Source organism: Spinacia oleracea, chromosome 6, assembly GCF_020520425.1.
Source record: "Spinacia oleracea cultivar Varoflay chromosome 6, BTI_SOV_V1, whole genome shotgun sequence".
Classification (NCBI taxonomy): domain Eukaryota; kingdom Viridiplantae; phylum Streptophyta; class Magnoliopsida; order Caryophyllales; family Amaranthaceae; genus Spinacia; species Spinacia oleracea.
This window is the reverse complement of record NC_079492.1, coordinates 90,285,197-90,312,665: the sequence shown is the minus strand read 5'-3', so window position 1 is coordinate 90,312,665 and position 27,469 is coordinate 90,285,197. Positions and strand designations below refer to the sequence as shown.

At 36.4% G+C, this 27,469-nt stretch overlaps 1 protein-coding gene across 7 annotated transcripts; it reads right to left on the bottom strand.

Moving 5' to 3' along the window:
• Positions 1 to 1,792: 1,792 nt before the first annotated feature.
• On the bottom strand, positions 1,793 to 26,581 carry LOC110780567 (sporulation-specific protein 15). Of its 7 annotated transcripts, none has more exons than XM_056831250.1 (13): positions 26,431 to 26,581; positions 26,007 to 26,117; positions 25,485 to 25,655; positions 25,115 to 25,247; positions 23,930 to 24,130; positions 23,680 to 23,802; positions 22,878 to 22,915; positions 22,685 to 22,796; positions 4,806 to 9,257; positions 3,517 to 3,669; positions 2,731 to 2,829; positions 2,483 to 2,625; positions 1,793 to 2,342 (listed from the first exon to the last, which is right to left on the bottom strand). In XM_056831250.1, the coding sequence occupies exons 4-13, from the start codon at positions 25,190 to 25,192 to the stop codon at positions 2,066 to 2,068; spliced, it is 5,676 nt and encodes a 1,891-aa protein (XP_056687228.1). In that variant the 5' UTR covers positions 25,193 to 25,247; positions 25,485 to 25,655; positions 26,007 to 26,117; positions 26,431 to 26,581; the 3' UTR covers positions 1,793 to 2,065. The 7 variants fall into 7 exon arrangements, 6 of the variants coding, with proteins under 6 accessions (XP_056687228.1, XP_056687230.1, XP_056687231.1 ...); XM_056831252.1 differs by having other exon boundaries at positions 25,485 to 25,620; XM_056831253.1 differs by lacking the exon at positions 25,485 to 25,655.
• Positions 26,582 to 27,469: the final 888 nt, after the last annotated feature.

Genomic DNA, 27,469 nt, shown 5'->3' with positions numbered 1-27,469 from the left:
GGGATCACAAGGGAACCTATGGCCGTCGTGGTCAAACATAATTGCACTCCCTTTATGTCACGATAACCGGGTTTTGTTAGTTTTTCTCATTGTCGTTAAAAACTGAATGACGACTCCTATATTACTAGTCAATTGGGTGTAAACTCGCAGGAAATCCAAATACACTTGATTTGACAAAAAGAAACGTCACGCCCACGAGGGACGAGGTTACGCATTAAGCCTCGTGCTTTTTCGACCCCCTCACAGTGGCGACTCCTATATTACTAGTCAATTGGGTGTAAACTAACAGGAAATCCAATTACACTTGATTTGACAAAAAGAAACATCACGCCCACGAGGGACGAGGTCACGCATTAGCCTCGTGCTTTTTCGACCCCCTCACAATCGCTGCAGACTGAGGATTCGTAGCTGGAAGCATTGTGACCATTGTTGATGTTGGTCGAATATACTGGTGTTTTAGTTGTTTTAGTTTTGTTTTAGTTTTAGTTAAGAATTGTAATGTTTTAGTTACACTTTTTTTGTATTTGGTTAAGAATAATTATGTTTTAGTTTTAGTTATAATTCTAAAATAATGGTCTTCTTAATGGAATTGCTGGCTTGATTTTCTACGTTTTAGTTATGAATTTTTAAGTTTTGGTCACGATTTTTTTGGTTTTAGTTAAGGTTTTTTGAGTTTTAGTTACGTATTTTTGAGTTTCCATTCGGGGCTTTAGTTATGATTTTCCAAGTTTTAGTTATGATTTTCGGAGTTTTAGTTTCGATTTTACCAATTTAAGTTACGATTTTCTTAGTTTTAGTTAAGATTTTTTGAGTTTTAGTTATGTATTTTTGAGTTTCAGATAACGAATTCAGAGTTTTAAATAAGATACAAAATTTTAAGCATTGAAAATAATTAGTTAAGCAATTAAATCAATTAGTTAAGCAATGTAATAAATTAGTTAAGTAATGTAACATATTATTTAAACTATGTAACCAATTAGTGAAGCACGGGAAGCAATTAGTTATGCGCAGTATTTAATTAAGTTAACCACTGAACTAATTAGTTAAGTTTGAGATTCAATTAGTTAAGCAACGAAACTAATTAGTTATGCAACGAAACCAATTAGTTAAGCAATGAACCAATTAGTTAAGTACTGAAACCAATTAGTTAAGCATTGCAACTAATTAGTTAAGATTTTATAAGTTTTAGTTAATAATAAGTTTGTTTAAAATTAATAACTATTCGACTCATAAGTTTAACTATTTTGTTATTAAATTAGTTATGATTTTATTACTTTTAGTTATGTTTTACACTAGTTTAGTTAGTACCCAAAAAAGTTGAAAATTTTAATTTCGAAAAAAAATATAATTAAGCCTGTAATCCAATTAGTTAAGCCTGAAATCCAATTAGTTAAGCTTGAAGTCCAATTAGTTAAGCCTGGAAAAAAAACATTCAGAAAAAAAACATTTCAAAAATTTATTTAAAAAAAAAAAAAATTACATGCTAACGTCAGCACATGCGCCAACATGGCTGCCAGCAAGACTGCCAACAAGGCGGTCTTTCCTGTGAGGCGGTCTCACACAAAAATTTCTCGGTATGAAATTAAACCATACTAAACTCATACCTAAAATTCGCAAGCCAAATACCCCAACTCAATTATAGAGTTCTAGTCAATATCCGTTTTAATTTGTTTTGTCTAAAGCATTAATAATTATTATTTTTTTATTAAAAGGGATGAAGCCCACATCTATCTTCTCACACGTAAGCATCTGGATGTTCAAAAAGTCACCAAAGCATCAAAGAGCTTCCATGTTCAGGTGGAATTTGAGTTCAATTACAAATCAAAAATTTATGATTTAACAACTAAATGTTGTAGTTTGCTTCCTATACATACATATTGATACATAAATACAGGTCGAAAAAATCCGGACTTTACCTATGCAACAGCCCTGAGAACATTTGGGCATTGAATTCTAACCTATAACAAGAAATTATACAATGCTCGTTATTTACACAAGCACAAGTGTACATTTAGGTAACTGCTTGATGTTCATGTAATGAAAATGGATAAAAAAAACTGTAAGATCATGGAGATGAATCCTCATGGGTGGATAACTGAGGGCGAGATAAAAGCCTTTTTGGTGAACGCACATTTTTTAGCGTCATTGTAAGCTTTTGTCTCTCTCCTTCAACCTCGGCAAAATCCAGGCTTAGTTGAGAGTACCTCTCATGCATTCCTTTGAGTTCTGACTCCATAACACTGTATCTTTCCTTCATCTCCAGCAAGTCTTTTATCAGTTCATTTATGTCTCTGAAGCTATGAAATACTGCAGCTTCGTCACTGTGTAGCTTCAAGAAAGAACTGTACCACCCCCAAAAATATAAATAAAAATAATAAAATTCAATTGGAATGCCATCTGTCACAATGAAAGCTTTCAACACAAAATGAATCTTAAATCACAAGTCTCAAATATGAGCAGAAGTAAAATTGGCAGTATTCACCTCTGAAATTGGATGGTTGACTTCTTCTTGGCCTGCAAGGCTTCAGCAAGTTCCAGCTCCAAAGCAAGGACTCTCTCTACCGAGTTTCCACTTCTTGAAGAATCATTATACATACAAGACATGTCACCAAGTTCCTTGGTTACCTGTGCCGTAAACCTTGCATACTTAGTAACTTAGTACTAGTAGGCGAACTAATTAAGTATCAGATCATACTGATCAAGCATTTGCAGATTAAACTCAATTCTTACCTTCTCTAAATGCATTTGCTCACTTCGTAATCCTTGATGATCTTGTTCACATGAGATTTCATCTCCTAGAAGAGTATTCTCATTTCTCATCCGTTCTAACTGCAAGTAAATAACAAACTTCCAAGTAAAGGATGATGTACGAATACATATGGTCCCATAACAGCTCAAAAAGAAGCCACATGCTTTCCGTTTAGTATTGGACAAAAGTCCAGTTAATATAGAAAAGATAATGTTCACGGATACACTCAACTATTTCTTGATATAAATTTCCCAACTATCCTCAGTTTTCATCGTGTTATTCAGTTATTGCATATTTGATTAACAAAAAGTTATATCACTAAAGCTCCATTTGGTTTGGTGTAAAACGTTTTAAGTGCAAAATTATTTTCCATGGAAAACATTTTCTAAGGGAAAACACAATTCCAAACTAATTTTCCTTTGTTTGGTTCCTTAAAAGAAAATGGGAGAATATGGTGAAGATTGAGGAGAAGATGTGAGAGGGAGGTAAGTAGAAAAGGTGGAAAAATAGTTTCTCTCCCTTTCAAATGGAAAAAGTTTTTCCACCTTTGAGGGAGTTATGTAAAATTGTTTTTCATCCCTTGCTAAACCAAACAACGTACAATGATTGAAAAGGGAAAAATCGTTTTCCATAAAAACGTTTTACACCCTACCAAATGAAGCCTAATAACAAGTGTAATTTCACTCTCACAAAGAGAAATACTAGGAACCGATATCTGCAAATCTTCTGCTCTAATGTGAACAATAAACCATGCGGAAGTGCATTACCTCTTTCTGTAAGCGGTCCATGCTTGACATTAAATTTTGTGCTTTCAGCTGATCATTAAGAAGAGTGGCATGCACTGAGTCATTGTGCACAATATCATCTTCATTCTTTGTTACCCCTGAAAGATCTTCTGTGGATTTGGTTACCAAAGCATCCTGCATATATGGTCAAATTGGTTCTTCTCGACATCAGAAAAAAGGAACACATAAGCAATACTTTAGATCTTAAAGAAACTTGAACATTAAAGTTAAATACAATGTATGTAGACCTGAAGCTGACAGTGGTCAGCATATCTTAAGACTTTGTAATTTGTTTCAAAACAAAAGCTCTGACACATAGATTTTACATCCGAGATAGAAAAGCAAAATTAATTATTCCCTCAATTTCACCATGAGGTCCACGACTGTTCTAGTTGATGAAAACCATGCATATTAATAAGACTAGGAAAACTCATAAGTGGAAGAGTAAACTGAAAATTTTGGACAGTCCATTTGAAACAGATCAAATTAGAAAGTAGGCTAGACTAACTGAAACAAAAGGGAGAAAAATAGAAGAGACAGTTAGTAGGTCATTGTGAAGGCTTCAATGCAGGTGCCAACCTATACACCAAGCAAATTTGGATATCATGCTATAGGATTACATCAGATGCTCCATGTAGGCCTTCATGCAATTCTACTCTTGCGCTAAATTACTTATTCATATTCACCACCACTATCAATAGAACAACTATATTTACATCGAATGCAGAACAGCTATAGTTGACATAAGCAAGATTAATTTTCTTCATAGAAGTGGTGAACAGACTACAATTTTAAGGAAGTCATAAATCAATAGTAGGCAAGTTTAAGATTAATGTCAAATATCAATGTAGATGAAACACTAAACTTAGGCAGATTATCTTTTTAATAAACCAATAATTTCATACTCATAATTCTACACTTGAACAAGAAAAGGCCAGTAACTACACAGAGCATATAATCCATTCCACCATAAGGCCATAATAGTATATCCATTTGCTCTTTCTTGGTCTCCAAGAAAGACCTTTAACCATTAATATCATAAGTTACATACTGGTTCAAAAAATTGTAAATTTTGATATTTTGAAAACACACACTGAAACCAATCTAGCAAGATCACACGTAATAATGTTGCATGGTGATCAAAGTTCATGAACTTTTTAATCTTAAAAAGAAAATGGGAACACTAATATGAGACGGAGGGAGAGTTTGCTAAATTGCATCTGTTCTCAAACAATTAATTATATAAATTAAGAAAGCATGAAGGGAAGTACCTGTACTACTGGCGGTTTCATATATACCCCATCCCCCCTTTCAGTTTGTTGCACCATATTGTGAGATGAGTGGTTTGCCTGGTCACTAAAGGAATTACATAAAATTCCCTCATCTAAAACTTCTTGCCCGCTTAAAACTGAATTCTCTACTGATTTCTCAAAATTAGACGGCTCCCTTGAACCCTTTTGCAGTGCATCACACACATACTCATTGTTTTTGGGACTTGTCATGAATGCTTTTAGGTTCTCTATCTGTTCTCTCAACAATTCAATTTCATCAGCCAATCTACCTTTTTCATCATTAGATTTCTGTAAAGATGCCATTAGCTGCTTTTTTTCTTCCATGCAGCAGTCTAGACTCATGACTGAGCAATCTAACTCTGCCTTTAGCTGTTCATATTCCATGAATCTTTCACGCTTATCCGAGAGGGCTGATTGTAACTCAGCCTCTAATTCGGCTATCTTCAATATTAGTTCTTCATTTCTTTTTAACTGAGTTGCTTCACATTTCTTCCTATTCTCGAGATCATCAAGAGCATCCTGTAATTTCCAGAGCATCTCTTCACCATGCTTCTTCGAAATAGACAGCTGGTGTCGAACTTCTTGTATCTTAGTTTCATACTGCTCCTTAATGAATACTATTCTCAAGGATTCCTGCATAGCAACTGAAGACCCTTCAGCTTCTTTCTTTTCACTTGCTTGAAGATGCCCAGCATCAGCTTTGTCTTTAAGCTCCTTTAGATGAATAGACAAATTCTTGAACTCCTCTGTCTTCAAAACCTGTTCAGAAAGCTTACGCGTAAGATCAGAGCACTGTTTTTTTAGCATTGTCAGCTCTTCTATACATTCTTCATGAAAGTTGCAATGAGCACTCATTTCCTCCATTGATGCTTTCATCACCAGAAACCTGATCTCAAGCTCTTCCTTTGAAACTATAAAACTATCATTCTCTCTTTGAGAACTTCCAAGCAAGAATTTAAGCTCTTCAATGTCAAACTTGTGTTCTGATTTAGCATTTTCATATTCTGTCACTAAAATATCATTCTTCTTCTTGTACTCTTCGAGTTCAGCAGCTGTAATAGTGTTGGCATGCTCTAGAGCTTTGTTCAGGGAAACATAAGATTCTGACTCGGATCTTAAAATTTCAAGGGTTGACAGCAATCTAGATTTTTCTTCAGCAAATTTTTCTTTGCTAGCAAGACAGTTGTTAAGCTTGGAAGTGAGATCAAGATTTTTCTGGTTAACATCTAGGAGAAGATGATTCGTGTACTCTAGTTGTTGTAAGAGCGCTTCAACATGGCCTTTATACTGCTTCTTAACAACAGTACATGTAATATCAGCAGTTATTACAAGTTCATGCATATCCATTAACTGAATTTCAAAATCAGCAGAGGATCCCTCCGCTGTCTTCTTTAGGTGCTTTTCTAAATTCGAGAATTGATGGTAGAGACTTGATTTTTCTGACTCCATGTCTGATAGATGCCGCTTTAGTTGGCTTACTTCAGATTTCTGCTGATCAAGGTGAGACAACTTGTCATCTCTCTCCTTCAACTGAATATTCAGATTTAATACATCAGCCTCAAGTCGATCTTTGAAGTCCCTTTGAAGAGACACCACATCCTGCAAGCTTTCCACCATTCCTTTCAAATTATTAAGCTCCAACGTAAGCATGCCAGTTTCATCAGTCTTACTATGTAACGATTCGGTTAGGTTCATGTTTTCCTGTGTTATTCTATCTATTAGCAACTTATCCCCCTTCAGTTCATCAGTAACACTTCCTAAAGCCATTATTTCTGCAGCAAGATCCCTATTCTTGGAAGTGAGTTCTTCTAAGGAAGCATCCAGTTTTACAAAATCAGACAGAAGATCTTGAGCCAACAGTGTATATTTTTCCTCTGCCTCTGAGCTAAGCTTCAATCTGTTACCAACAACTTCAAGATCTGTTTGAAGCTTTTCCACAAGAGTGCTTGATGCATTTAATTTATAAACCATGTCAGCTACATCACACTGAAATTTCTGCTTCACAATCTCAACTTCGGATTTTGCACTGGCTAAAGAGAACTTGGAAGTATCACACTCATTCAGCAAATCTTCCCTCTCTTCCATGAGTAGGAGGATTTTGTCATGGAGCTTCCGCTGGCCCTCTTCCAGCTGCATTGTAATACTCACGAATTCCTGAAACTCTGGTTTCTTATCCTCTATGTTACTACAAGAGAGCAAATCATCAGCTCGCTCTTTGCCAGATGCCAACAAATTCCCTAGTCTTTCACGAAGATAGTCAACTATATTCTGCAAATGCTCCGTTGCTTTGACTTTGCTCTTCATGCTCATCAGTTCTTCCTGCAACAATGCAATTTCATTTGAAAGATTTCCCTTCTCTGCAGTAGATTTCTCTAAAAGATATGCCAACTTTTCATTCTCAACATTACAATCTTCATAATTTCTTTTATAACTTTGGTATCCAGTTAACAGAATCCCCAATTCTTCAATTTTCTCAGCAAGGGCAAGCTTTTCATTGGAAACGCTCTTCAGATTTGTTTCCAATTTACCGTTCTCCAGAGCAAGGTCATTGCATCTTGAAACAAACACAGTCTTTTCCTCTGTGAGAACACTCACCTCATCCGTCATATTTTGCAATTTCACTATCAGCGATTCATTGGCCCTCGACGAAAGCTCCAGCTGCTTGGCAAATTCATGCATCTCTGCCTGTGCAAATTTCCTCCCCAAATCTGCTTCTACTAAAGCTTCATGAAGTGTGATTGAGAACACATCAAGATGTACATTTGCAAGATGCATTTCAAAAAGTTCTTCCTGTATCTTCCCATACAGCTCCTCCTGCGATTTGAGAGACATCTTTAAGTTCTCCAAGAGCCTATCAGTTCCCAGAAGTTGATTTTTGACACTCATACTATGACTCTGGGACATCATAGGACTGTCAGTATCAGAGCCTCTAGCAAGGTCACTTGGCACAGCATCTTGAAGCAATGGTTGTGAAACTTCTGAAAAAGCTTTACGTATGAGATTTTCATTTGTCTCATACATAGAGTGTACCTGCGAAGAAAGAACTTCAAGGTCTTTTTGTAACTTATTCACAGCAATTGAATAATTTAATCTTGCCCTTCGAAGTGCGGCTTCTGATGAAAGAGCTCTTTTCTCTAGCTCTTTGTTACGGAGATCCAAGTTGCATCTCTCCTCAGCAAGTTGTAACAGCTCATTGTTCATCTGTTGATGCATTGCCTCCATCTGAGCCTTAGTGGATGAAACAGTGTATATGCACGAAGAATGCTCATTTCTGAGATTCTGCAATTCACCAAGAATCTGCTTCTGGTTTTCCTCCAGCTCTTGAATAAGTGCTTCATAATAACACTCCATCTGATCCATCTTTCTCAGAAGGCACTCCTGTTCAGCTTTGGACTCGTCTAACTCCCTCAGAAGTTTGAAAATTTCTCCTTGCATTGCATTTGTAGTATCCACTGGACCAGTCCCAGGAGCCAGCAGCCCTGGTAAAAGTACACCTTCTGGATGACACAACTCAACACCTAGACCAGTATCTGACATGACATGATCAGTTTTATGTGAAATCATTCCACCAATAGTTGTCTTTGCTTTTTCAGTTGATAATCCATCAAGCTGATAAACAGAACCCTCGGTTCCTTGTTTGAGATCTTGCACAATACAGAACAATGCCTCTAGATCTGTGTGCATAATTGTTGAATCATTCCCATTGAATCCAAGAAGTGCCTTCTCCTGGACTTCTCTGAGCTTATCCTCCAAAACTGAAATGCCCTTCAGCCATCTCAGATTCGTGTCTTGAATTAAGTTATATTGATCTACATCAACAGTTGTCCTTCTAGGAATTGGAGGATTCATTTTCAAACTCTTTAGCCAATGAAGATCATCTTTGAATCTAGAACACTCTGATTTGAGCAAAGAAACCTCTTTCACCAGCTCCTCATCTGCAGACAATTCAATGTCTAATTTTTTTGTCAAGTTTTGTGCTTCAACACCTATATCATCAGCGTAACTTTGTAGAGAGCTTATCTCCTGTCTAAGATCGTTAATAGTCGTATCAGCTGCTTCTAAGGCTCCCCTAAGTCTATTGTTCTCTTCATAAACAACTGCGATTTCACCGTCAGTTAAGTTTTCTGCACCCCACCGGTGGACCCAATCACTAGTACCATGCACCAACAAGCGATTATCAGATGCCCCTTTCTCTTTTTCAGGGATATAAGTGGAAGAAACCCCTCCACGCTCACCAGAGACTGTGCTCTTGACACTGTAAATTTCTCGGGTGCTCGAGTTTTCAGGCTTTTCTGCACAAAAACTTCCTGAAGTATTGGATGATCCATCAAAGCCAGCAGCTGAGTCTGCATACTCTTCACTGATGCCTGATTCTTCTTCAAGTGCTAGTAGCTCTTTAGATTCTGACTTGAACTTAACTCGTGGGCTCACCTGAAAATATAGGAAACGTCATTTGAAGCTTTAAGATACTACACTTTCTTACAGAAAGAAAACAGCTTTAAGCTTGAAACTGCTCCATGTAAAATAGTAGTACAATAAGGGTAACTTTGGTTGATGCTCAATTTTTCTTTGTTGATCGTCAGGCAAATGGTAGTACAATCATCCACCAAGCTCAATTTACAACAAACCCACCCAACCTTTTATTTTTAAACCAAATTTCTTTTTAGATTTGCCCAACACAAAAGCTTACAATCAAATATCAGAATCATCTCCCCACATGACCATTCCCACTCTTACCTTAATTTCAAAACATGACAGCTTTCTACTTTCCCATGACAACCTGATCAGTTTGCTTGCAACACCCAGCAAAGAAGACCTTGAACATTTATGGCAGCACTGCTATGAAGATAACATTGACCAGCGTTATCGAGGTCGAGAATCGAGTGCAGACTACCATCCACCTTGAGGACAAGGTGGAAGTTTAGGGGATCGGTATTGTAATGAATCAATGTAAGGGAAGGACATAATAGTTAGTGAGTAATATTAGGTAAAAGACAAATTAGGTAAGTGTAGTAGAATGGTTATAAATAGTGGCACATTAGATTATGAGAGATATGTTGAGAATTTGATAAAGCTTAGGCTTTGGAGAGCGGTGACCTCAGGTCACTAAACCTAGAGATTGGTGGCCTCAAGTCACTACCTTTTGTATTCCATTTTGCGTCCATCATCTTTCTATCAAATTAATATAATTTTTAACATTAATTTTCTGCTCAAAATAGTCAGTTCATTACACTTGGTATCAGAGTGGTGCAGTTCTTGGAGGTGAAACTTATCTGATTTTCTTTAAAAAAAAAAAAGTTAAAGATGGTGTTTGCAGGGTCTAATCAGAAATCCCAGGAGAAGTGGGATGAGATTTTCCAAAAATGTAAGGAAGATCTCGTGAAAAACATCATGAAGGGTCTTTCTCCGATCTTTTCTTCGTTCCGGCAAGAATTGAAGGAATTAGGATAGAAGAGATACTCAAAGAGGAAGAGAAAGAGGCAGCGGTGGAAGATCCGGAGAGGGTAGAAGCAAAAGGGATCGAGCTTGGGGATTTGAGGAAAAATAGATCTAAAAATAATCCTGGATTTCTCGAGGTTTATCACGTCAGAAAATCTGATGGCCGGTTTAACAGGGTCAAGGAGATGCTTGTTGTTTTGCAAGGGTCAATTCTGATGGTATGTTTGATGTTTTCAGAGGGGAAGGGAAGAGAAGAATATTCGAGCGTGGAGGTGCCGGAGGTTGCGGATCTGGTGGTGGTCCTGGTTGCTTCACCGGAAGACGCTCTAATGGTGGATCTGGTGGTCTCTTACCAGACACGGTTAGTGGTGGCAGCTTGAGAAGATATTTGAGTGGATTTGTAGGTGGTGGTGGTGCGGGAAAAATCACAGAAGAGAGCAAAACTGGGAACTATATGAGAGGGGAGGTGTTGGGTGCAGTGGCTCAGGTGGAGGATCTTGGATTCCTAACCGAAAATTGTAACTTTGGTGTTCGAACCACCACTTGTGGTGGCCTGAAAAAGGGACTGGAGGGATCCGTGAAGGGCGGTTCAGAAGCAAGCGGATCTAGTGGTGGTGAACCTGGGGAATTGTCCAAAAAAAATACCGGAGATGGTTTACTCTTCTTTTCTGATGAGAATCATGGTGGTGGCGCACAAAGTCAGTCATGGTGGTACTTGCAGATTCCAGAGAAATTGTGTGGAAGAAGCTTGGTTGGGTTATTAGTTGGCTTGGAGGGGAAGCCAATTGTAGAAGAGGGGATTAGTAAGGGCAATTTTGTAAGGGAACAAGGTTGTGAGGAATACAACAATGAAGTGATGGTGATGGGGCCGACCCATTTAAAAGACGGGACTTGTTTTACAAAAGAAGACCAAACAAATGACTTTAGGCCCAAATTTTTTTCCCCATCTCTGAACCCCTTGCTTTCCCCACCTCTGAACCCCAATTACTCCAACCCTCCATTCACAACCCAAAGCAACTTAACCAACATCAATCTAGCCCAATTTTGGAGACCCGGATTACCCACCTCACAACTCAATCATCCACCAAGCTCAATTTACAACAAACCCACCCAACCTTTTATTTTAAACCAAATTTCTTTTTAGATTTGCCCAAATCTAAAGCTTACAATCAAATATCAGAATCATCTCCCCACATGACCATTCCCACTCTCACCTTAATTTCAAAACATGACAGCTTTCTACTTCCCCATGACAACCTGATCAGTTTGCTTGCAACACCCAGCAAAGAAGACCTTGAACATTTATGGCAGCACTGCTATGAAGATAACATTGACCAGCGTTATCGAGGTCGAGAATCGAGTGCAGACTACCATCCACCTTGAGGGGGTCGGTATTGTAATGAATCAATGTAAGGGAAGGACATAATAGTTAGTGAGTGATATTAGGTAAAAGACAAATTAGGTAAGTGTAGTAGAATGGTTATAAATAGTGGCACATTAGGTTATGAGAGATATGTTGAGAATTTGGTAAAGCTTAGGCTTTGGAGAGTGGTGACCTCAAGTCACTAAACCTAGAGATTGGTGGCCTCAAGTCACTACCTTTTGTATTCCATTTTGCGTCCATCATCTTTCTACCAAATTAATATAATTTCTAACATTAATTTTCTGGTCAAAATAGCCAGTTCATTACACTTCCCAACAGAGAAACAAAAGACCATGGTAAACGAAAACTTTGCGTGGTGCCCTTTTATCTTAGACTTTTCTTAATGATGGACAATGATTTTTTAAAATTGTTCCTATATTATTAACCATTATTCATATGGCTTCATTTTATTCATGTCTAAACAAAATTATCTCTTATTTGTGAACCACTACAACACGTCCAGTCTATGTCCAAAACCAAACGTAGGCTATTGGGTGCTTTTCTTTTTATGTTTATTTTTATTCTTATTTTGGTCAAGGCTGTGATATCGTTTTTGCAGTGTCAAGTTTGCGCAGAATTGCCAACAATTGTGAAATTACGCATAGGTCAGGTTATTTTAGGGAGACTTGCCAAAACTATAACGACAAAGTGGATTAAAGAGATCAAATTCAGGTAACAGATTTAATTCAAATGGTTAGGTTAGGGCTCAGTTTCCCGACCATCTAATTGAAGTTTATTGTGGTGCTTTCAATCAATTACAAAGGAGGTTATGTTATTTTGTGATAATTGATTGAAATACTGCATTAAAAAGAACACAAGCTCAGGCAGTATACCAAATTTGGACTTTCACTTTCATGATATTCATGGGTACATATGTGATCGGTGTTATGATGTCTATTTGAAGTATGTAATCATTTACAAAAGAGGTTATGTTACTGTGTGGTAGTTGGTCACTTGGTTTCCTATTAAGGGTGCTCAAGTTTATTAAGCAAATGAAGTTTCGGGTTGAAGGCTGACTTTTACTCCCTCCGTCCCATATTTATAGTCTCGGTTGATAAAAAATACGGGTTTTAAAAAAAATAGAATATTGTACAAGTAAGAGTAGAATAAAGTACAAATGATGAATGAGTTAGATGGAAAAGTGGAATAAAATGTTGAAATTCAAACTTTAATTTAGAAAACTATTTTAAGCATTTGATAAAATTAATTAGTTTACTTTAAATAACATTTGATAAATTAGAGAGAGGTTGTGAATTAGAAGAGTTTTCATCCTTTTATTATTTAGTAAAACAGAAGTTATAAAAGTAGTGTTTATTTTCATTGTAAAGAAAAAAAAGGAAGAAAAAAAGAATAAGAAAAAGGATAAATATTAGGATCATATTGTATTTGATAAATACATATATTGCGGGTTGTAACCCATATTTGTTTCTCCTTCATTTTATTATTTTATATTCGAGTTAGCAATTCGTAAATTGTGTAACTCCTACATTTGGTATTAGAGCCACGTTATTTTCAATAACTCATAATGTCTACCAACTTTGTTCAGCCGCCTGTACCCCAATTATCCAAAGACCAATATGAAAATTGGTGTATTAAAATGAAAGCACTTTTTGGTTCCCAACATTTATGGGATGTTGTAAGTGATGGTTTTGAAAAACCTTCGGATGAGGTAAAAGCCTCATATACCCAAGAAAAGAAAAATGAGTGTAAAGAGATTCAGAAAAAAGATCAAAAAGCCTTATTTTTTATATATGCAGGATTAGACCGAGAAACATTTGTAAAAATTTCAAATGCAACCACAAGCAAAGAAGCTTGGGATACTCTTGGAACAATATTTAAAGGAGTTGAGAGAGTTCGAAAAATTCGTTTACAAGCTTTAAGAGGTGAATTTGAAGAAATCAAAATGTCAGATAATGAGTCAATTTCTGATTATTTTTCTCGTCTCCTTACAAATGTAAACCATCAAAAGCAAAATGGAGAAAAGATCGAAGACTCTAAGGTCGTTCAGAAAGTACTTCGATCATGCAATAAGAACTTTAATCATGTCTTACCTGCTATAGAAGAATCTAAAGATATTGATACATTATCAATAGAAGAACTTTTTGGATCGCTTCAAGTACATGAACAGAGATTTTTAAAGAATGACAAACCTGTTGTGATAGAGCAGGCAGTTGAATCAAAGCTGACTTTAAATGAACAAAGAGGTGGAAATCGACGAGGCGTTTTTCGAGGACGAGGCAGTAGAGGTCGTGGTAACTACCATCCTCGGTACCTAAATAATGAGAAAAGTTTTGGCCGTGGAAGAGGGTCAAACAGAGGAGGAAGAAGTTTCAATGAACATGGTAAAACAAAAGACATTCAATGCTATAATTGTCAAAAATATGGACATTATGCATCTGAGTGTTGGAGCAAACAAAAAGATTAGAGAAATCATTTGAGTTTTGCTGAATCGTCAAAAAACAATGAGGAAAGTCCTACATTGTTGCTAGCACATGAAGAGGCTAGTAATCAAGACATGTGGTTTTTCGATTCTGGTGCGAGTAACCACATGTATAAGTTTGGGAGATTCATCCAAACTACAAGTTGAAGGTAAAGGAAAAATACGGATATTTCAAAAGAATGGAAATGAATAACTCATTTCTAATGTTTATTATGTGCCGAATATGAAAAGCAATATCCTTAGTATTGGGCAACTCCTGGAAAAAGGATATGTAGTTCATATGGAGGGTAATATTCTTCTACTTAAAGATAATAGTGGAAGAATTATTGCTCAATCACAAATGGCGAAAAATCGCATGTTTCCACTGCAACTTAACACCGAGGTACAAAAGTGTCATAAACGTTTTGAGCATTTGCATTTCAATGGCCTAAAACTCTTGCAATTGAAGAACATGGTGCATGGATTGCCTACCATAGAAGATCCTAAACAAGTTTGTGAAATATGTACGATGGGAAAACAAGCAAGACTTCCGTTCCAGAAGGGATTATGATGGAGAGCGAAAGCACCATTAGAACTGGTACACATTGATATTTGTGGACCATTGGAACCGATATCTTTAGGAGGTAATCGCTATTTTATTACCTTTATCGATGGTTATAGCAGGAAATTGTGGGTGTATATGTTAAAGGAGAAATCAGCTGCATTCGATACATTTATGCAGTTTACGGCTCGAGTTGAGCTAGAATGTGGATATAAGTTGAAACACTAAGATCAGATCGAGGGGGTGAATGTAAATCAAATACTTTCAAAAATTATTGCATAGCTTCTGGAATACGACAACAATTTACAGCCTCTTATACTCCACGACAAAATGGAATTGCCGAAAGGAAGAATCGGACAATTCTAGACATGACAAGAAGTCAAGAAGCATCTTGAAAGAAAGAGGATTGCCGAAGCAATTCTGGGCAGAAGTTGTTGCATGGACAACTTATATACTGAATCATTGTCCTACAAAAAGTGTGAAAAATATGACTCCACAAGAAGCATGGAGTGGCGAGAAGCCAAATGTTGAACATTTTCGAGTATTTGGGTGCATATCCTATGCTCAAATACCCGAGGCAAAGAGAAAGAAGTTAGATGATCGAGGTGAAAATGTATCTTCATTGGATACAGTTCACAATCCAAAGCTTATAAATTATATAATCCAATTACTGGAAAGTTGATTAAGAGTAGGGATGTAATATTCAGCGAAAGAGACTGTTGGAAATGGGATGATCAAGAAAAGGAAAAAGAAAAAGAGAAAATTGTGTTTGAAGAATATAATAATATTACAGAGAAGAGTTCTGAAAAAACTCAACCAAGGACTCCAAGAAATAATAATGATTCATCATCATCATCACCATCAACTGAAGGATTAGTTTCACCATCAAAAAACACCTGTTAAAATGAGAAGCCTACGAGACATTTATGAAAAGACAACCGAAGTTGAAGAAGTTGATTTATTTTGTTTATATGCAGACCATGAACCCCTCAATTTTGAAGAAGTTGTTGGAGAAGTAGAATGGATATCTGCAATGAAAGAAGAAATCCACTCAATAGAGAAAAATGATACATGGGAGTTGGCTACATTGCCAAAGGGCTATAAGGCTATAGGTGTAAAATGGATTTACAAGATCAAAAGAGGTGCAGATGGAAATATTGATAGATACAAGGCAAGACTTGTAGCAAAAGTATGGCGTTGATTATGATGAAGTATTTGCTCTCTCGTTTAGATACTGTGAGAATGATGATATCACTTGCCGCACATCACAAATGGAAGATATATCAACTAGATGCTAAATCGGCATTTTTAAATGGAATTTTAGAAGAAGAAGTTTATGTAGAACCAGAAGGTTTTGTCATCAAGGGAGAAGAAGATAAAGTGATTCGTTTGAAAAAGGCACTTTATGGTTTAAAGCAAGCCCCACGAGCTTGGAATACACGTATTGATGGATACTTACTAAAAAATGGTTTTATCAAGTGTCCATACCAACATGTTGTCTATGTGAAGAAAATTGGGGATGATATTCTTATAGTAAGCTTATATGTTGACGATTTGTTGTTCACTGGGAACAACCAAACTATGTTTGATGATTTCAAGGCAGCAATGTTTAAAGAATTTGAGATGACAGATTGTGGCTTAATGAATTTTTTTCTTGGCATAGAGGTCAAGCAATGTGAAGATGGAATTTTCATTTCACAGAAGAAATATGCAAAGGAGATTCTTGAAAAGTTTAAAATGGAATCATGCAAACCTATGAGCACTCCTGTTGCGTCAGGATTGAAAATGACAAAAGTTGGAGAAGGAAAATTAATTGATCCAACTCTATACAAAAGTCTAGTTGGGACCTGATATTGTATATGGTGTAGGGCTTGTCAGTAAATACATGGAGACACCTAAAGAATCACATTGGTGCACTGCAAAGAGAATAGTAAGGTATATTAAAGGTACCTTAGATTATGGGATGTTCTATTCTTTTGGAAATGGAGCAACATTATACGGTTATTCAGATAGCGATTGGGCTGGAGATCAAGATGAGCGGAGAAGTACAACTGGATATGTATTTTATCTAGGTTCAACTGCTTTTACCTGGAGTTCCAAAAAAAGCCAGTTGTGGCACTATCAAGTTGTGAAGCTGAATACATAGCAGCTTCGTCTGCAGCTTGTGAAGCATTATGGTTGAGAAATCTCTTACAAGAACTTGGTCACACTCAAGAAGGATCTACTACAGTATATGTTGACAATGTGTCAGCAATAAAACTTGCTAAGAATCCAGTACAACATGGGAGAAGCAAGCATATTGATACTCGATTCCATTTCCTACGAGATCAAGTCAAGCAAGGAACAATTATACTCAAGTATTGTAATACAAGTGAGCAAGTAGCAGACATATTTACGAAGCCCCTATCTTATGAAGCATTTAGAAAATTAAGAGTTACTTGGAATGAAAATTAAAGTTTGAGGGGGCGTGTTGAAATTCAAACTTTTATTTAGAAAACTATTTTAAGCATTTGATAAATTAATTAGTTTACTTTAAATAACATTTGATAACTTAGAGAGAGGTTGTGAATTAGAAGAGTTTTCATCCTTTTATTATTTATGTAACACCCCACATTTTCAAAACATGTTTTATTAATACTAATTAGTATTATTAGCTTAAAACGTCAAATTTAATTTTTGGAATGCATTATTAGAGAGGATAATTTTACGATTATCATTTATTAATTAAAAATTTTGATATTATTTGGACAATATACGATTAACCAAAGCTCAAAGTATAAGGCTCTTTAACCAATCCAAAATTCAAAAAAAAAAAAAAAAAATTACTTATAGCTTGTTGAAATTACGAAACTACCCCTAAGTCAACAAACAAAAGAGGGAAAGTCCACTTCTTCTTCTTCAATCCTCTGCCGTGGAAGCAGCTCCATGAGCCACCAAAACTCTTTCCCAAATGTCACTCACAAATCAGCTTACTCATCATTTCAAGCTTACTAAGCAAATAGAAAGCACCTGGTTTTACCTCCCTCTCACTAAATTCCCATTGTATTGACTTGGAGGGTTTGCCAAAACCATTGAAATTGACCTCATTGCTTACGTTTTTTTTCCACCTTCAACTCCCTATAAATACCCATTGAAGATGATCATAATCCTCACTCAACCAAGCATCATTCCCCATCAATTTAAACCAAGTAAAATTATCCTTTTAAACCCCATATCCCTCTCTGTTTGTACGCACCACCACCACCACCGCGGTGCCTCCTCCTCTGCCGCCTACTTCCACCACCCTACTGACCTCCTCTCACTCACTACCACCATGTACGGCCACTAGCCTCTAATATCAAGCTTTAATTTTAGCATCTCGATGTCGAAACCGAAACCCGAACTCACGTTGCACTCCCTCTTTCTCTCTCCTTTGCGGTGTGAGCCACCGAACCACCACCGGTGCTACCACCATAAACCCGACGCCGTGTATCTCTACCCTTCGGAGATCAGCCCTGTTCCACCCAGATGCCGCCTACGCAAAGCCCACCTCCCTTCTTATTTGTGTCTCTGTGCAACCGAAACTCAATTTGGAGTATGAAAACCAATTTCCCCAAATTATATTGAAAATGACAGTACACCCTTTCCCAAAAGTCAACTTTCCTTGTTAAGCACCAAGCTAATTTCGGTAAGATGAATATCACTTTCACTTTTGGTTTACATGAATCTTTATGACAATTAATTTACTAGCTAAAGTATAATATAAGGATATGTACTGATTTAGAAATTAATTTCATAACTAAAAGCTTTTTATAAACAAAATATATGTACTTTGTACAAATTATATTACTTTTGTTACTAATCTTGTAAATTAATACTACAAGAATATCCGGTCCTTGGAGCTCAGGAAGAACGGTCCATTAAACGGGAAGTAAAACTACGGTTGAGGTAACATCTATTGCTAACACCCACAATCCTCTTATAAAATGTGTTTTATGAGTTTATGAAATGTGTTTATAATGATGTGTTTTTATTGGATTGTGGGATATGAAATGTATTTATGAAGTGTGTTTTATGAATGATGATATTTAATATGTTTATGAGTGCTTTTATAAGAATGATTTTAATGAGTTACGAATAAGATACGAAACATGATAAATAAAAGTGTAACCGGTTCTGGCAGTTAGTGGGGTTACTATTTCTAGGTCGTGCATGTACCGCCGTACCGCGGGACACCCAACAAGGGAGAGTGCTCCTTGAGGGTTACCGCAAGCTAAAAGAGAAACTATTTAGGTACGGGCGTATGTCCAACAAGGGAGAGTGCTCCTTGAGGACTATCGCAAGGTGGGAGACGTCAAGGCTAACTTGTCAGTTACCAAGTAAAATGAATGATTTATGAAAGATAATGGTAACTATTAAAGTTTCAAGTATAAATGATATTATAGTGTATTTATGAAAGTGATTTACTATACTATTCTCCCTGTTTGCAAAGTAAATAAAATGAATTGAAATGAGTTTACGTTGTTAGGGTAGTGTGTTACTGGGCCTCGGCTCACGATGTTGCTTTTGTTTTAGGTACGAAGAAGATCATGGGATGCCTTAGAGTGAGGATACCACTATCAAATTCACGATCGATGTTTAGTAAAGACAACTATGTCATTAGTAATAAAGGGATGTATTAATTAAACTCTAAGTTTGATTTCATGATTTGAGTTAGATTTTAATATTAATGTTTAGTCAATGTTAGAAGTATTTATTATTAAAGTTTATATAGTAATTTAAAAAGGTTATGCCGCCTTGTATTTCCCACGAGGGAGATACGGCATGTGACGCTCCGACTAAATTAGGGTTTCCGCTGCTAATTAAAGATAATTAACCTAATTAATGGTGTTTAGAAGTCGGGGCTTTACAATTTAGTAAAACAGAAGTTATAAAAGTAGTGTTTATTTTCATTGTAAAGAAAAAAAGTAAGAAAAAAAAAGAATAAGAAAAAGGAGAAATATTAGGATCATATTGTATTTTATAAATATATATATATATATATATATATATATATATATATATATATATATATATATATATTCCGGGTTGTAACCCATATTTATTTCTCCTTCATTTTATTATTTTATATTCGCTACATAAAGTACATGGAAAAGAGAATATAGTACATAGAAAAATAGAAAAGTGGAGAATATATAATACATGGGTGGGGTTCTCAATTCATTTTTAATTAATATAGTACATGAGAAAGTGGGGACCTTAATAGCCAAAATTAGAAACAAGACTATAATTTTGGGACGCTCGATTTGGAAAACAGGACTATGATTTTGGGACGAAGGGAGTAACAGAGAGGGGATTTTGAGCACCATAGTAGGGGAAGATCAACTCAAGCCACGATCCACACTAAGCTTACGGGCATGCTTGGATTTAGGACCCGCCTGGACCAGGGGTAATGAGGTGAAATAAATAAGGGAGTAATTAATTTCTGTCATTTTTGAAGGTTTGGAATGAGGGAGAAATGTCAAGGAGTAATTTATTCCACTCATTTAGGGGGTAGATTATTACTCTAGCCCCCCATAGGGTAACAATCTCCCCAGAAAATTACTCCTTTCTCTCGTCACCATGAATTTCTTCCATCAAGGCACCATCACCGGAAAAACTTCATAAACTCCGACGACTTTTTCTCACCCCTCTACTAACCTTTTTTTGCAGATATACAAATTTTAGTGAGGTAATTGGGGAAATAATTGTCACCGTTTATCTTAGCCATGAAATTCGAACATGTTAATGTCATCAACATCCAAAATTGCCTCTTTTGTGGTGGTAACCACCAATTAAACCGCCATAGATGGTGGTGCTAATTAGATGACATCCATTGTTGAATAGGAAGATACTTGTCTCTCTATCTCTCTCCTATGCAATTCTCTTTTCTTTCTCATATATCTTCTTTGTTACTCTCTTTTATCTCTCCTCCACCAGAAAAAAAGACTTTCTCTCTCGTTCAATCAATTTGATTTTTGTAGATTTGTACAATTCGGTAAGAAGATTAACAAAACTATCTACATCGTTGACTGTGACGTTGAATTCCCCCCAAATTGATGTCATCGGCTACCAAAAACAACATCGGATGGGTGGTGGCTTGATGGCGGGGCCACCATGGGTGGTGGCGGTGATGGCTTACGGACATTGAATTTCACAAATATAAGCTGAAATCAGATTATTTGGGTAGTAAGTATTTCTCAAATTCCAAACATAGGAAATATGGCATTATCCCCTTAAAATATACCCCAGTATAGTTTCTTCTATTAAAATTTACTCCCTTAATTTGTTTAGGGCAATCCACGCAACCCCTTAGGGTAATGCATTAAGGGGGTAATAAAAGTCAAACTAAGGAAAATTAAGGTGATTGGAGGTGATGATAAAGGGATCAAGTGGTAGTAAAGAGAATAAGCTAGTGTTAGTACAAAGGAAGGGGTAATAGTTACCCTCATTATGGGGTTAATTGTTACCCACTATCCCACCAGGGTAATTATTACCCTCATTTGGGGAGTAATAGATTTTCCCTTCCTCCCTTCTCCTCATAACACCACCACATCACCTTCCATGCAACCACCTTTATTTACCTTCATTTTCCTTTTGTTTAGGTGGTTTGACTTTTATTACCCCCTTAATCTATTACCCCCAATCGAAGCATGGCCTACAAGACACTTGTCTCATACGAGACATTGGGATAGACCTACCAAATAAGTTGTATTGAGTTGGGTACACAGGTTTGTGTCCGTAATAATGGATTATTAGTCTGAGGGGTCTTTTGGTGTGGGTCTTCAACAAAGGGTAAGAAAAGGAATACCCTTGATTCCAATATTGCTCCACCACCAAACCCAGCCACCTGCACTGCCCACTCCCAACCACCAGCCGCCTGGCCCTAACCCCAGCCACCCTGCCAACGACAAACCCCCTAGCCATCTCGCCACCCACACCAACCGGCTGCCCCCACCAAACCCACCCGAAAACTCACCACCACCGACCACCGAAAGCTAGTGTTGAGAAAAACTACCCGAAACCGGACCCAATATCCAAATCGATATATTTATCGGTTGGGGTACCCGATCCAAATTTTGGGTACAATGTACAGTTACGGATATCATTTTACAAATGACGGGTACCCGATAACAATTCGATAAGCATTTTTTTTAATTTTCCCGACTTAAATACTTTCTCCGATACTTGAATATTGAACCATGGTTGATTTTACGCTCTCCAAACACATGACTTTGACTCTTAAAAAAGTTGATATTTAGAATATATATACATACATATCAATACGAATCTAACAAGATCTCACATGACTACAACTTTTTTTACGTATGAATCGCAAAAGATGACCAAAGGTCTAGTGTGAATAATCCAAATGGTGCGATATTTAGGGAACAAGGGAACTACGTTTTCCAAAAGCTTAAAATCGTAAAATGTTAACAATCACTTTATAATATGAGTAAATTATATTTTTATTAGTAATTTAGTCAAAATCATGTGCAAATGTTGGTATTTAGTGTTGAATGATGTTACAATAATTTAGTATAAAGTCTAATTTTTCTAATTGGATATCATATCGGGTAATCGATACCAAAAGTTTGGGTACCTAAAGCTCTTAATTTGGAACCCCACTAAAGGATTCGAAGTATTAAATTTATTGTATCAATAAGTACCTTGTAAGACCTATACCTTCTCCGTTCTTATTTATATCCTTATTCTTGCACAAAACAAGATAAATGTGAAGCAATCTATTAGCAGATCGACAAAAGAAAAAACAAAGCTCAAGATAGTGCTTAACGTCTTACTAATTGCATTACCAGATGTCGAAGATATAGTATTACATGCACAATATATAATCCCGTTTGTTTTTAACATATGTAATTTTGAAATCTCATGGCGACATGCAATTACTATTCATTATAGCACAACAAATAAGCATCGCAAATACAAATACTTCGTACATGTTAATAAAATAGGAAAAAGTGGCATTACTGGCATACCTTGTCATTACGAGAAATGACTCCATCGCCTGGTGTCGACAGCTTTCCACTATCATGATCAGTGTTTGTCTGCAACCCTCTGTCACTGATTTCCCTCTGCTGTTCAAATTCCCTGGACAAGTAAACACAAAATTATGACACACTAATAAAACAATGACACTAGCAACTTGTACAAGGAGTCTGCATACCATACCTGAAACCAGTTTTTGAAGTCAAAAGCTGCACTGTAACCTGGCATTGAAATCAGAGTTAGCAACATTTTTTATGTGAGATCAATTAAGTCTTTAAAAATTAAAAATCATGCTTCAAATGTTCAATAGCCGAATCGTAGTCTAAACCACAACTAGTGCCGAGGCTCCAACATACTGTGATATCTGGAGATGCAGATGAAAATGTCCTTATAAAGTCTAAAGACAGTTGCCAGAAGACCTCTACTGTTAAATGATGACCGGAAATAACATTTAGACTTAGGTACAAATCCTAGTAAATGTTTGTATTATGTCTGCCTCTCTTCACCCAAAGTCCTCCCACCACAAAAAGATAAAGGGAAAACAAAAGTATTCAGCTGAACTTATTAGATCTTTTACTGTTCTTATTAGAACTGTCCAACTGGTATCTTCCTATCCCTAACTCCCAAAGTGCTAAAAGCTTCTGCATCAAATTGTTTCGCTTTTCTTTAAAGAAACTTATGCTTTATGGGTGCACTTTGGAACCTCAAACTATTTAGGCCACAGAAGTTTAAGCAGCCAGTTTTCATACTCCAAGAGAAGTACCACCAAAGACCAAGGACAAAGATGATAATGTGAATCTTCCACTCACCCCTTCCAAATATAAGAGAAACGGAAAAGGCCGTTCTTGTTTACAGAACATATCATGGGCCTAAATCATCATTTTCAATATGTAGTATATCCTTTCAAGTCAAACAACATGTCTTCATTGCCTTGTTAAATATAACCTCTTAACCAACATGGAAAAAAATTCCTGCAGATCCTTACGTGTAACTCAGCTCCAGAATCAGATCCCTGTAGGGGCAGTGAAACAGCAGTGGGCTTTAACGCATCAACATAGTCAGAAAGATTTATGCTAGCTTCCCCAAGGAGGCTAGACCGTGATGCACCCTGTTAGCAGCAGAGCGAGGAGAACAATAAAAGATAAAATTTCATCAATCATGCAGAAATGTCCGTAAACAGGTATGTCGACAATATCAAAGTATACGAAACGTAAGCAGGTGGAATGATATTTTACCGTTGCAACAAGAAGTTTGTAAATCTTTTCTTCATATTGTCTAGTTTTAGAGTCTTGGAGAAGTCTTGTGGTTTCATAGATAGGATCTGACCATTTGCAAGAACCATTTCTAACATTTGCTTTATTAGTCTTTCCGGTTGCCTTGCCAGAATCAGCCGGAACAAGTGAAATGAATAAATTATTCCATCCAGATTGTGGGATCTGTACAAGGCAGAAATATATCACTTCGGTTGTACAGAAGTAATTAAACAGATCGATTTTGCTACCCCAAACGAGGTGCAACATCTCAAATAAAGCAGTTCAAGCTAACAATAACCAAATACATATATAATACTTGAGATGATATTGGAAAGCTACGAAGCAAAAACAAAGGGAAATAACATGAAGCACATCTGTGTCTGGAGGTAAAACACTTCCTCTGTTATGTTTACAGTTGCAACATGGGGGAGGCACCAGTTTTCGGACACCCATGTGATAGGAGTGAGATAGCGAAAGATGGCAAAAGTGCTCATGTGATGACGAGAGAGAAAAGAAGAAACCAGAAACTATAAAAGATATGTTGCAACCAATTCAAACTTACAAAATAGGGAAGCGTTGCAACTAAATGAAACCACGGAAGTAGATACCGTCCACAGTATGACTGTTGACTATATGAATGATAATGATTATTTTACATCAATTCTTAATCTTGAGTCCAAAATACACTACCTCAGATAATTTTACGATAGTAAGTTGGAACACTCTAAATATCATCGTTCTTAATGTTCATTCTGTACTTTTTCGTCCTGATCTACCCTTGCTCTGCGACCTAAGTTGGTATGAGTAACTACAAAGGACTGAAGAAGTACATTTTAGACTTACAGAACTGATTGATTAGAATCCATGTTTCACATGGCAAGCACAACAACATCAACACTACCAGTTTCACATAACATGTGACCAAATCAGTTTAACCAGATTTGTCCATTTCAACTACCACCATCACCACTAGCCACCCACCCACACAAAACACCTTCTGCAACATGGAAACTGGTACATGGTAAGGGGTAAAACTTTATACTTGTGAACTAATGTAAAATATGATTATCCAATCTCTACATAATTAGGGAGATTTAACTGCTTAGAGGAATTAAGATGGACAACTTGAACAGTATGCATCATGAGTATTCATAAGAAACAACTTACATGTGTACACTGGAATTGAAGTCGAAATACAACTTTTACTTTGGTCTTATCAAGTTTCCACTTTGAAGCCCTTGACATTCTTGGCAATCAGAGTATCATATAGTGAAGACCATTTGATTCAACTACTTTAACCCTGTTCATCAAATTCATAATAGCATTTAGGGCTTTGCAAATTTCCGCTAAAACCAAAACGAAACCATATTTTGATAACTACTAGCAAGGAGATTAACATATAAATTAGCAAAGAAATGTAAAGGATTGTCTCAATTTCCAAATCTATTCAACTTCAGATGGATGTCATTGTAAAGAATGACAGCTTTAAGCAAATTCAAAATGAGAAACAGAATCATAATATAGCTTCACCACTTACTTCAGGGTTTCGTTACTAATCCACATTTCTTTCCTAACAACATTTACCAAAAGATCCTCCATTCTTACAAAACATCGCCCCTCACTCATTCAGACCCTCTTGAAGCCCGGCTACCAAAGTCACGAGCTTACTGCTCCTAGTATTGTATTAAGAACAAACTCAGCAACATAACTACAAGAAAACAAAATAATTCAAATTACAAAAGTAATCATCTAATTCAAACTCAAAAGAAATTTTCAATTAACTTCAGTATTTAACTTTACGCTAATGTGGGTCACTTGGTCCACAAAACCCCTTTAAATTTCACACTAAACTACACCATTAAGCTGAATCAACAAGCCAAAAACAACGAACCGAGTATATTCTGATTGGTTCATTTCTAATTCGTTGCGAATTCGGATAAATGCACAAAAGCAGCAATCTACAACACAAAAGACTAAACCCCAAAAGCAGATCTTGCACTTGCAAACGTAAAAAGGATAAAAATGATGCGAAATTTAGACCAAAATCCAAAAGGTTTACCTCTGAGAATTCAAAATTTGAACAATTGGAGCGACAAATTCAAATGGGTTTGCTTCAAACAACCCAAAATTCAGCTCCAATCGCTCCCAACCTCAACAATGTACTTCAAATCTTTAGCAGGATCACCCAAACACGAAACAAAGAAAATGGATAAATGGGGTTATCATGGATGATAATAAAGTCAAGAACTCAATAGAGAATTCAGGACCACAGTAGAAAAATAGCACCCCAAAAAAATCCTTTCTTTTAAAAAATAAATCAAAAATTAAATACGAGTGAATGAATGCAGAGCTGTAGAAGTACAGAAGTTGAACCCATAAACCCAAAAAAAAAACCCCAAACTATCAAAAGTTTTACAGACTCCAAAAACAAAAAACAAAATGTTAAAATAATGATAGCAAGACAGGGAAGTGTTGTCAAGCACCTAATGGCAGATCTTCAAATAATTGGAAGCTACTGGGTATACTTTTGAAGCAAGCAAGCAAGTAAAATCTTATGTCTGAAGCTTAAAATTAGAATGATGTCGATATTGATTAATACTAGGATCGAGTTTAGTCATAACAAACTAACAATAACTAGCAGGGTCGGCAATGTGTGAATCATCCCGTCTACATTATTATTACCGATTTTTCATGAAATACCCATCAATTTTCACGAAATTCACCAAATGCCCCTCAACTTTCAGAAATTCACCAAATGCCCCTCACCTTTAATATAATACCCAAACTACCCTTACTAATGACGCGCCGTTAGTCCGCCGTTAGTCCGCCGTTAGCCTACTTTTCTAATTCACCAAATGCCCCTACAATGTAACTTATTTCACCAAATACCCCTATTTTAAAATATAATTTACCAAATGCCCAAATGTAAAAATTACCTTTTTAAAGCCCAATGGCTAGTTTTTTGGGATTGAAAAATAGCCGTAGCTTATTGTTTTAGTCACCAAAACTTTCCAGTCATTTGAGAGTTGAGACTATGGAAGATATAAGGCAGTGTGATGATAGATACTGTGGCAATGGTATGTTACAGTTTAGAACTATTCGGCCCGAGTTAATAAGTAAGCCCCTTGAGTATAAGAGGATACTCAAGGGAAGGGAATCCTCACCCCCAAAATACAACTTTGAGGTTGTAAGATACAATCTCAACAACTAGGTTAGGCCAAGTACTACTTGGTACTTTGTATATGCAAGCAATACACTTGATACAAATATATAATGCCTCAATTTACTTATTTACATTTCTTATAGAGTGGCATATGAAAAGAGCGATACAATTAAGAGAATGTCTCTAAAATAAAAGACCAACCAAATGAAACTCTACTCAAAAGACTAACACCACTTAATGAGTTTGATGCGTGTTTGGTTCACGGTTATTTGAGGCCACGAAACGAAATTAAGAACATGACTTTCTTCCCACTTATGTGCTTGGATAACAGGAATATGATACTCCATTACTAGAGGTAA